The 12067-nt window shown below is 33.2% G+C and overlaps 1 protein-coding gene across 3 annotated transcripts; it reads right to left on the bottom strand.

Moving 5' to 3' along the window:
• Positions 1–1528: 1528 nt before the first annotated feature.
• On the bottom strand, positions 1529–9280 carry LOC112027307 (caffeoylshikimate esterase). Of its 3 annotated transcripts, XM_024059988.2 has the most exons (9): positions 9164–9280; positions 8853–9037; positions 7367–7396; positions 6282–6408; positions 6005–6151; positions 3714–3844; positions 3507–3644; positions 3228–3326; positions 1529–1979 (listed from the first exon to the last, which is right to left on the bottom strand). In XM_024059988.2, the coding sequence occupies exons 1-9, from the start codon at positions 9207–9209 to the stop codon at positions 1752–1754; spliced, it is 1131 nt and encodes a 376-aa protein (XP_023915756.2). In that variant the 5' UTR covers positions 9210–9280; the 3' UTR covers positions 1529–1751. The 3 variants fall into 3 exon arrangements, with proteins under 3 accessions (XP_023915756.2, XP_023915755.2, XP_065631836.1); XM_024059987.2 differs by lacking the exon at positions 9164–9280 and having other exon boundaries at positions 8853–9157; XM_065775764.1 differs by lacking the exons at positions 3507–3644; positions 9164–9280 and having other exon boundaries at positions 8853–9157.
• Positions 9281–12067: the final 2787 nt, after the last annotated feature.

Raw genomic sequence — 12067 nt, 5'->3', positions numbered from 1 at the left:
AATTTATACTCTTATGGCAAGATCAAAGGTCCTTCCTCGAGAGGACACTATATATATGGTTCCTAGACCATTGCAAAAACTAGGTGGCGACTCCCCCCTTGTATCCACAGGTAGATTAGGCTTAGAGGGTCTTTTTGATATTCGTGTACTCCAACTTTATTTACTAGTGGATTGATTTCAATTTGAAGGACCGCAAAGAGGTTTTTTGCCGAGTTCTTCGGTTATTGCATATCATTTACTCTTGTTCCACACTTAGATAAGTTAGAGTAAAAGCAATTTAGCCTTAAGTTTAAAATTGGGGGTCTAAACAAGTTATAGTGTTTCACACGATTTGAGCTTTCAGTAATACATTACCTTTACACTAAACTACCATTAACATCACTTTTATAATACACCAATCGCAAACTATCACCTTAACGATTGTGAAATTTGATGTGAAATTGGTTGGTGCCCTTAGACTTATTACTGGTCTCATTAGGTAGTGGCTCCTAAAGAAGATGATAGAATGGAATAAGTCATTTAGAAGACCTAATCCCCACCCACACTTGAGAAGTAAATTAACCAAATCAAACAATGGATTGCCTGAAAAAGTGAGAAGCAGTCACAGTTACACACAAAATTGGTTTGAAAATCTCACACACCATGTTACTTTCTTTTTTTTCTTTTTCTTTTTTGCATCATAATAAGGATTAGGACCACCTCTTTCTGGTTCTAATCGTTTTCAAAAATTTGAGACAACCTTATAAGAGAATCATAGCCATGTTCAAATAAGTTGGCGCCCACTCAACCCATGGAATGGTTCGTCTTCGTCAACCGTTCCTATTTCATGGAAGAATTTCTCAAACATAAACAATTAAAAGGAATTATGATTTGGAATTAAGGCATGAAATGCTTGGTCTTCTCTATATGGTACCAAGCTTTCATGGTTCAAGATGGAGTCACAACTTGCAGCAAGGGTTGGACTAGTATTGCCCAGCTTGATTGTCAAAGTCAAAATTAACGTTTGCCTCTCTAGTATGGTTCTTCATAGCGTAGCCAAAAGCTACATCAACAAAACACTAAACTCTACTTCTCTGCATACTGCATTTAATCAAGATGTATTTATTTTATTAAAATTCATTCTCTCCGACTAGTAGACTTGCCAAACACTACTTTAACTGTGTTAGTTTTTTCTTCTTCTTTTTAAAGTATCGTGGGCAAGTATCTAATATATCTCATTCATTCTTCTTGATTCACAATCATCAAAATTTTAGTTGGACTTGATTATTCCAACCATTTGATTGCAAGAATTACACTAAATTTTCCATTTCAACATCAATTTGTCTTCAAGATCACCCAGTAAGTTCATCTTAATAAGAAGGGAGTCTTAACATTTTTCTTTTCCTTCCATCACTTTCCAGGGAAATCTTCCACCATATATGTAGCAGAAGAAATGGTAATTAAAATAACAGCTAAATTTAAAAATTAATCATCTCATTACACCACTTGCCAATAAAAAGAGAAATTCAAGATCTAAAAGACCAGCCCATTCTAATATACAAGATAAATTTTTGTATCAAATTGCTATAAATTTACCCAAATTGTCTGCATTAGTACAGTTATTAATTTTCAAAATGCAATGGACTAGACACCTAGACAGTATTGCTTGTACATCCAACAGAAGCCTTTTTCTTTTTCAGTGATTATCAAGCTTCCTCAAAAAAATAAAACTAAATTTGCAAAAAAAAAATAAAATGTAAGGAGACACATGATCACTGGGAAGTATTTTTTATACAGTGCTCATCAAGCCAAGAAATTATATCATTAAAAACTTGAATTATCATTTCATCTGGCTCACCCTCGAGAAGAGAATGGTAGGCATCCTTATAAAGGTTAAGCTTCTTGTCTGAACTTCTTGCTTTCTCATACAAGGCCTTGCTCACAGATGGATCAGTTACAATATCTGCCTCTCCATGCAAGATCAATAACGGCAAAGAGACCTGTAATTATGGTAATTATGAGTCTAAATATAATTATAGTTCCAAATACTTTTCATAAAACTATTCTAATGTTGACAGAAACATCCAGGTAAAACAAACTACTTCTCAAATAAAACCAAAGTCATATTTGCCAACATGCAATCTAGTGATTTTTTTTCTCTGGTAAATTGCTTGTTCCTATAACTCAGATCTGTAGGACTTCCTCACGAAGTGCATTTAAAGACAAAGATCTTGAAAAAGCATACACTATCTTGCTCTATATAATCTCATTTGCACCAGATGAATATACCATGAGATATATAAAGTGTAGCCTATGCAACAATTCAGACTTGCTAACTCATCCTCATGTCAGTCGATGGAATGTTAAAGAGGATGGAATCGATCAACCAAATTAGGCAAACTGACAATTTAAACTTCAGAACAGTATAGCGAATTGGAAATTAACTAATTTCTATGCTTTGAATAGGTTAAGCTTTTATAAATAGTGAGTGTCCTCTTTTATTGGACATTTATATATTTAAATCTTATTTGGAATGAATCCAGGCAATTTCAGAGAGGCCACGAATAATTTAACAGCTTTAATTTATATATAACAGATTTCGGCCAGCTAGATAGGCCCCTAAAGAAAACTGATAAGAGATTTAATGTATGCAGAAAGAAAGATAAGAAAGGGTTGGGAAAAGAGGCACACAGAACAGACTGATTAGGATCCATTCTGAGCAGAAGTTGAAGACAAAGGGACAGTTAATTCAACTTTCTGATAAATGTAACAGAGAGAAGTCAGGGAATGGGCATACCTCTTCCAATTAATGTTCTATCTCTTGAGTGGTTTTGAGCATTTTAAACTTCAGAACAGTATAGCGAATTGAAAATTAACAAATCTCTATGCTTTGAATAGGTTAAGCTTTTATAAATAGTGAGTGTCCTCTTTTATTGGACATTTATATATTCAAAGATTATTTGGAATGAATCCAGGCAATTTCAGAGAGGCCACGAGTAATGTAACAGCTTTAATTTATAACAGATTTCAGCCAGCTAGATAGGCCCCTAAAGAAAACTGATAAGAGATTTAATGCATGCAGAAAGAAAGATAAGAAAATAATGACTGTTAAAACTCGAAAGTATTGGGAAAAGAGGCACACAGAACAGACTGATTAGGATCCATTCTGAGCAGAAGTTGAAGACAGAGGCACAGTTAATTCAACTTTCTGATAAATGTAACAGAGAGAAATCAGGGAATAAGCATACATCTTCCAATCGATGTTCTATCTCTTGAGTGGTTTTAAGCATCTCCACTGCAGTACGCAAGCGAGGTTTATCCTTGTAAGCAATAATGTTATAAGCTGTCTGCATTTAGAGAAATATTAAAAACATCAAAAAGGCAGTTAACATTTCACTGAGAATAAGATGCCAACATTACAGAGAACTGAAGCAATCGACATCATTAGTCTTTGCTAAAAGCATACAACATAAACATCTTATATTTTAAATCCATGGAATTATCTAATTGCATAAAAAGAGACAAACCAGCTCTCTATATTTCACAACTCTAAATGCTGCTTCAGCCAAATCCTTTTGTGGAACTAACTTAATTGTGGGAAGAAAATTAGCCACACCAATCAGGATTTGCTTGAGCAACCATGGGGGAACCATGTTATCTGCAATCTAAACAAAACAATTTCAGTTAATATAAGGTCAACTAAAACGGTTTCTAACTTAGGTTCAGAGGAGTACTTTGCACATAGGCGCGACAAGAACAGCACCATCCCATGCATTAGGTTGTTTTAGGTGCATTTTCAAAGCTACAGCTCCACCCAAAGACTGACCGAAGAGGAAGCTTGGGATATTACAGAATTCAGGGCTCTCTGCAATTCAAATTTAACCAAATAATGTGAACAAGCTAGTATATGACACCATTTTCATTTTGATTCTTTCACAGGAGAAAATAAATATGTTAAGTATAATATGATAAGTAATATACAGATCATTTAGTGAGAAATTTTACATTATGTATTTAATAACAAATTCTGAGACAGAGAGATTAACACAAGATGCAAAGTCATAATATGTCATGGTTTCAGTGATTGCAATAGATGATACTTTTGCTTCCAAATGAGCAAATCAATGGCTTGTCAGACTTGATCTAGTTGTTTCTCCTACACCATATAAGCAAAGAAAGCTATCAAGGAGAAGCCTAGCTTATGCCTGCCACATCAAAGGAATTATTCCATATGGAGGAAGAAAATTCACAACACAAGAGCAAGTTTAATCAAATTTAGCCTCTCTTTAAGAACAGTTTACACATGGGAAAAGAAATTTTGAAAAATATTTATAATATAAGCTCTGTAATTAGTGAAAATCTATTTACAGAAAATACACTCTTTAGAGGTCAATATGGTTTGAGCAACAAGCCTAAAGAGATATATATGTGAGGGATCCACTTGGGTTGAAACTTAGAAGAAATAAAATCCAAAGTTATAACGGGGGAAAAAATTCAAAAACTTTCAACTAATTCAACTGGATGAAGAATTTTTTTAATTATTAAGATCTCATAATAGAAAATAATTCTTTAAATTACCATCTTGGTTGGGGAGCAAAGGAAGCTAAATCAGCCAAGAGAAAATTCAGAGAAACGTTGCAGCAAAGAGTCAAAAAAGTAGATTGATAACTGGCAGCCAAGAACAGCCATTCTCCACAAGGTTATTAAGAAATTAAGTTTTGTCATGATAACCAACATTTAAAGGCATTAGGAACAAAAGGTAAACCCCTTAAAATTTCCGTCCAAGTTTCCAATATAGCTAAATGCGTTTCCCTATTTGCTGATTTTGACTCTTTGGCAATAGAGTGATTTCAACTTTGCTTCTAATTACAAACAGTATACCACAGGCTGCAGGGATTGTTTTGAAATCTCAACAGCAATTTTCATTAAGGCCACATGAAAAACTATATTTATTTTGTTGATAAATAACAAAATTTATAGATGTAAGAACCCAAGTATGCATGAAAAACTTTTACCCACCTAAAACATTAAGGATGAAAATCAATGAGTCTACAAGAAGCTAAGCAGGAGGTCTACTGGTATATTCCTATGATTTGAAGAATACTTATGCCCAGAAAAGGATGTCCTACAGTTGAAAGCACAACACTTTTTTTTTATAAGTAATAAAAATTTATTGACAAGAAAAAAGAGACACCCAGGTACACAGGGAGTATACAAGGGTGTACATATCAAATACAAAAGTTACATAAATCAAGTAAATCTAAAATTGAAGAAAAGGGTTGGTTTCTCCACACTGAGAACCAGTCCAATAAGGTTCTAAAAATTAATAACTTGAGATCAGGCATAGAACACTCACTATCTTCAAAGCACTTTGCTATTTCTTTCCTTCCAAATACACCACATCAAACAATGAGACATAAAAGAAACTGCCTTCTTCTAAAATAAAAGCATGGAGGACTGCTAAGCATATTTGTGTCAAAATTTACACGTACTTTGGTGACTGTTTTACTAGCAATTTTCTTCCACAAACTAAAAAACAAATAAATGTGTGAGCATGTGTTTCAGTGTTTGTGCATGTGGGAGCATTTGTTTAGTGCTTGTTATGTGTCTTATAGTACATTTCATAAGACAAATATGTAGCCATGACTCCATTACTTTTGTTATTGGGAGTTGCTACACCAGACAGATTGTGCTAACAATGAAGGATGACACCCATGTCGACAGAGTACAGCTAAAGGGGGAGAAAAACAACAATCAGTCACTGAAATGCAACAATATACTTCCTAGGAACTTTAAAAAAAAACACTCATTGAGAAGACAAAGAAATTAAACAGCTTTCCGTGTAGGTAAACAGTAAACCTAGTAATATTATTTCTCTACAAAATTACTTATTTTAAAAATTTTAAAAAAAAAAATATTCTTTCACTACAAGATAAAAGAAAGGAAAAAAGAACGTCACTATTTAAGGTTGTTGCAGAAAGGTTCAACAAAAATGACATGAAAGTGTGAAACACGTTAGCTTTACCTTTGATTTTGGAGTATTGCTCAATTACATCATCAACAAGCATGTCAAAGCTGGAAATATAGCAGTGGAGACCTTCTGAAAGACCGAATCCTGGGTAATCCATTGCAAAAACTCCATATCCAGATGATACCAATTTTCTTGCAATTCCTGTTAAGAATGCCATCACCACATCAATTTCTAAGTTCCATTATCACAAATTGGTCACTACAACTACTTACATGAGCTAATTGTCTTCAGTTTATTCAACCAAAAAGAAAAAAGAAACAAAGCTCCATGCCTTCACAGAAAAATGTGCAGGTATCTCCATAACCATGACAATAGTACACCATTGCTTTGGGGTGAGAGGTGGCTGGAAGCCAACTTTTTGAGAAAATTTTCAATCCTCTAGAGTTCACTTTATACGACTGTACAAGAATAACAAATTATCATCCTTAATGAAAAAGAATAGAAATATATACTCCGTAAATAAAACTATACAAATCAAGACATGAATTAAAACAATTTATGCTAGCATTATAAATGACAATTTGTAAGAAACCTCTTTCACTGCCACCTCAGAAGGATTAAATGAAGACTTAAAAAACAATGGAGAGGAGCGAAATAACTTTCCAATTTCCGTGGTTTTTAAGATAAATTCAAGTTTCCTATGGTTATTAATTAGTTTGTAGATAACTTTGGCACCTTTAACAGCTAGTAATAAATTAATAAAAGTAAATCGCTGAGTGAAAAAATATATTTTCACGAGAACTAAGTTTTAGCATCTAAAGTGATCAACAGGAATGAAGCTGCACTGCCCCAATCTAACAGGAAAGAAGACTCCCCATTTAAGGATAAGAAGAGTCAAAGACTCTAATGTTTCTCTTAATTGCAATTTGAGCTAGAATGAATGTTAGAGATCATTTATACTCAAATGACAGTTTTTAGAAAACACTCCCCTTCCCCCACTTCTCCTGTGCAGGGGACAAGGAAAAAGCAATGGTTTTCTAAACACATAATAAGCATTCTTAAGCTGCATAAGCAAAAAAATTTCCACAACTGGCAGCTGGAGTCTTAAGAACAGGTGCATTTCACATCACCCTTTCTCCACTGCAACAAACCTCAGCCCATGAACATTACCGTAGTGTTTAAGCAAATCATATCAACAAAGGCTTGCCAATGGGGAAGTTCTCAAGTTGCACTTATGAGATGTAAATTATGTAATAACATTGTTTTTTCACTTCAGAAACCATAAGTAAAACAAAACATTCAACTTATGACGCCTTAAGCAACTCCATTTCACACATCAAAGCCTCCCTAGAAATAAAATTTGACCAAAAAGAAATAGATTTCATAGATGAAAAATCTTGATTCTAGAGTTCTTACCTCCTCCATTTTTACTCCATCAGATGGTATCTGCAACACAAAAAAATAAAGTAATCAATATTACTCATTAAAAAATTGAATGAGGGTAAACAGTACACTAAAGTTTGTTTATCAGCCCATACCCATTAGCCATGGTCTCCAGGATAGAATGGTCTGTCCCAAATATTTGTTAAAGTAAATTGATGCATTTTAAAATGTGTTACGGGCACAAAAACTGCATGAAGTTCATTGTGTGTGCATGTGTGGATTTGCAATGGAAAGAATGAAACAATTTGAAAATAGCTAGTAATTACAAATGAATTCCACCAAAAACTAATTGCCATAAATAAACAAAAGCAATTTCCTGAATAGTCTTAATCACTGAATTCCAGTTCAGCTATTATCCCACAGCTGCAATTAAGGTCAATGAATCACACAGCTTTAGGAACTTCCAATCACAAAAATCATCAATTTTACCATTAAAAAAAAACCAATTCAACTTTTAATTTCAGTTAACCTCCCCAAAGAGTAGAGACACACAAAAAGACACAAATACATAGACAACCAGACAATAGAGATAAAACACAAATTGACTCATTAATGCTGTAAACAAATAAAATTCAAAAGTAAATTTGTATATTTGTATAAGTAAACTAATTAAATTATATAAAAAAAGACAGTTTTAAACCACAACTGTCTTAAGTTCATCTTTTCTAGACGGTGAATGCAAGTGGTTTCACATAGAATAATAAAAGACATCCATAATTGATTCACCAATTCAACAAACCAATGCAATTGAAAGACAATTTGAAAGCAATACCTTCAAAAAAGATAGCTTGAACCATTGGATTTATTAAAGCAACAAACCAATTCAAACACACACACACATATATGCATTGAGTCAGGCTGCACAATTTCATTCAATAAAACAATAAAAAAAACACACCCAAGCTCACACATGTATATGAGTTAACTCGAACAGTTAGACCATTTGATTCACTCTAAAGCAATTAACTCTCACACACACAAAGACAAATATGGTTTCAAAGAAGGGTGTTTGGCATGTCATTGAACCGGACCAGATAACAACAACATAACCGGTTAAAACTGTTTTCACTATGGTAACTTGTAAAAAAAAATACCAGCCAAAAATTGGACTCAAATATATTCCTAATGCCAGTTTTAAATTTTACATTCACACACACACATACATAGGAGAATTCTACCATACAAATTTACATAATTATTATAAAATACATATTAAATAAAACAATATCCAACGTTAACTGTTAAGATTAAGTATACATGTTATATATAACATCATAGAATGACCCAACATATATATACACATAAACTGGATACAGAAATAAAAGTAGTTTTAAAATATTGAACTCGTTTTTACTTTTTATTCAGCTATGTATATCAGAACTGAAACATTTCAATAATATAACAAACACCCAGTTTTGACAGCAAACCAATGGAGCAGAAAAACGAAAAAAGAAGAAACCTTGAACAAGATGTGATCAATCTGAAGCTGAGTACCCTTGAAGGCCTCACGAGCGCGCTTTCTGGCTGGTACTTGGTCCATGTTAGCTTCCAAAATCTTCTGCAACTCTTCACCAACCCCACTCAACTTCACCACTGGCGCCATCACCTCTCTCCTTCTTCTTCTTCTTCGTCTACTCCTCAATTCTACAAAACCCGCTTTCTTAAAACACAAACCAATAACAACAATTACAATAGAGAATGCAACAGTTTTGGAAAACATAAAACAGTTTCAGAGTTTTGACTGTTCTTTTTTTAATATTGTATGACTACCGTCAAATGTGCGGTGAGTGTAGAACTTTCCGGGGTTCAAAGCCATGTTGTGGGCTTTTATTCTTTAACTATTATTATGATTTTGGCCCCTTGCTTTTCTTTTTTTTAAATCAGAGGGAGATAATGGGATCTGACTGGCTTTTTTACTAATAAAAAAGGATAATGTGTTGGAGATGCGATCTTATTGGAGGATGCTTTCAACTTTTAGGATGTGAAAACTCTGTTTTTTGTTTTTTTGTGTTTTCTGAAAATACTCTAATGTGTTTGCTTTACTTCTTTTCTTTCCTTTTTTTTCCTTTTTCATGTCTTTTAGACGGGGAATTTTTATTTTTTATTTTTAAATTAATAACGGGAGGAGGATAATTTAAATTCTAGAGATCTCTTTTGAAAATATTAGAAGATGACAACTAATATTAATGTGATTTTTTTTTTTTTTTGAGAAAGATGTGACCATGTGGAATTGCTTTTAATAGAGGGTTTTTTTTTTTTTTTCCTTTTTTTAAAGGGAAGATTCTAAGCTCAAACCAGTATTTTATTATTTGTTATTTTTTGGTAACTGAACAAAGAAAAGTAGTGTTTTGAAAAATGGGAGAAATAAACAAAAATGAAAAATAAATAATATTTGAATAAAATGGGATTTAGAATAAGGAATTTGAAAAGTGGGAGAAATTAAAAAAATGAATAAATGAATAATATTTAAATAAAATAAGATTTAGAATAAAAAATTTGATTGGGTGTTTTGAACTATGATTAACTAAAATAAGAAAAAATAAAACTTTTATCCTAAAATAGAGAAAATTCTTAATAAATCCTAAAATAGAGAAAAATTTAAGAAATTTAATGTGAATATCTGAAATAATTCTAAAAGGATCTCAATTTAAAATAATTAATATCAAAATAATTATCTTCCAAATTTTAGTATGCCTATTGCCCAATTAGAGAGAGTAGACGTGGAGGGTATTTTTTTTTTTCACTTAAAAGCATTAGTATTGAGGTTGTAAAAACTCTCCAGTTGCTATTTTACCCCTAGACCCTTAAAATCATGCCACATTTGGGTATGTAAACCCGAATTTTTTTCCCTCCCCGCTACAGTTTAAGGTTGCATATATGCAACCTCACTGTTCACAGGTTATATTCTTAAATCCTATTATTTTATTATCTTCCACTTCTCTCTCTCTCTCTCTCTCTCTCTCTCTCTCTCTCTCTCTCTCTCTCTCTCTCTCTCTCTCTCTCTCTCTATTATGTTTTCCCTTTCTTGGTCTCTCCCTCTCCTCTCTTCTCCATCTCTCTTCTCTATCTCTCCCTCTTCTCTCTCTATTTCTCTTTTCTTTTTTTTCCCTTCTCAGTCTTTCCCTTTCCGAATCGATGGTTGCTAGGTTTTAATGGTGGCATTTCGGTGGTAGAGTTGAATCGATGGCTGGGTTTGGTGGTGGGTCATTTCAATGCTTGCTAGGTCTATTTGGTGGTGGGTTTAGATGCTTGCTAGGTCTGTTTGACAGTGGGTTTCGGTGATGGTTGTTTTAGTGGCTAGGTTTCGGTGATGGTTGGGTTTTGTTCAAGGTAGTGGTGGTGGTGGCTGGTGGTTTGGGTTTTGGGTTTCGTTTGGGTGTGGTGATTTTCAGTTTAGGTGTTTTCTAGTTGTGAGCCACCGAGTCAACTCTGACTCATTTTGATGGCAATTCAGGAAGAAAAGGATAAAGTTGGACTTGGACATGTTGAGCTTGGGTGAGTTCCAAGGAGTGTAGGTTTGGCAAGTGGTGGAACGATGAAGATGATGATGAGAAGGAGAGTTGGTGAGAACAAAGGGTTTTGGGATAGATATGAAGTTAAATGGTTGTCTTGAATGTTTAGAGCAAGGGACTAATTTTCAAGTGTTTAAGCATTTATCTTATATTTATTGAGTAATTATAGGAAAGAATTTTTTTGAAATAGTCCCAAAGTGTTGACCAAGACTTAAATTCATAATTCATAGATTACATGAGATTTAAGAACCATCAGAACAATTCTTGAGATTATAGATGAGAAACAAAATTTTCTAAAGAACTTGTTAAAATTTAGGGATGAAAAACAAAATTTTAGTAAAATTAAAGGACCAAAATAGTATTTTACCCATATAAATTATAATAACAATAATGAATATTTATTAAAGTCATGACCTCTTAGATGTTTGGGTCTTAATTGCAATGAATGCTTATTAAAAATTCAAGTAATAATGGAATAAAACTTACATAAAAAAGTTGAAAAGAAATTACAAAAAGAAAAATAATGTTAAAAACTTTGACTTCATAATCATGAATATCATTTTTCCTAAAAAATAATTACAACGTTGCCGTGAAGTACCAAAATTTTCCATTGTGTTTAAAAAAATAATGTGATGACGGTGTTTCATTTTCAATTGAGTTTTTTGTATCTTACGATGTGTGAATGGTGCGTTCGCGTGTGCTTGGTTTGGTTGGGTTGGGGTGAGTAAGTTGGACACGTCAATTGAGTTCCACTGTGTAGAAGAAGGAAGAAGAGTACAAAAGTTAGATGAGAGATGAGACATGATGGGTAGGCGTGTGGCTTTTATTAGTTGCAGAGGACAGTGAGTGTGTGGTAGCTGAAAATGAAACAAGATACAAGGAAGGCCACTACCCAGTGTTACTCCTCTGAAGTTTATGTTGGGTACTAGCACTATGTTGTATGTACTATGTACATGTTAAGCTGATTCTCAAAAAAAAAATAATAATAAATTGTACATGTTAAAGCTATCACACAATAGACCTTAAGGTTTTTTTTTTTTTTTTTAACATTCAAATTTATGGTATTAGATGATTGTTTTTTTATCATCAAGACAAAAAATAATCAATTGACCTTTTGTGTTGACGCAAATAAAACCCCATATCTACTTATGGTTATGGTATC

Source organism: Quercus suber, unplaced genomic scaffold, assembly GCF_002906115.3.
Source record: "Quercus suber isolate HL8 unplaced genomic scaffold, Cork oak 2.0 scaffold_118, whole genome shotgun sequence".
NCBI classification, from domain to species: Eukaryota; Viridiplantae; Streptophyta; class Magnoliopsida; order Fagales; family Fagaceae; genus Quercus; species Quercus suber.
Note: the sequence above shows the minus strand (reverse complement) of the source record. Positions and strands in the feature narration are given on the sequence as shown.

Excerpts from the sequence above, each read along its gene's own strand:
- LOC112027307 (XM_024059987.2), bottom strand. The coding sequence starts at position 9,113 with ATGTTTTCCAAAACTGTTGCATTCTCTATTGTAATTGTTGTTATTGGT. Across the intron at positions 3,845-6,004 it reads GCAATACTCCAAAATCAAAG|AGAGCCCTGAATTCTGTAAT; the intron begins GTAAAGCTAACG and ends TTTGAATTGCAG. Across the intron at positions 3,645-3,713 it reads TTGTCGCGCCTATGTGCAAA|ATTGCAGATAACATGGTTCC; the intron begins GTACTCCTCTGA and ends TGTTTTGTTTAG.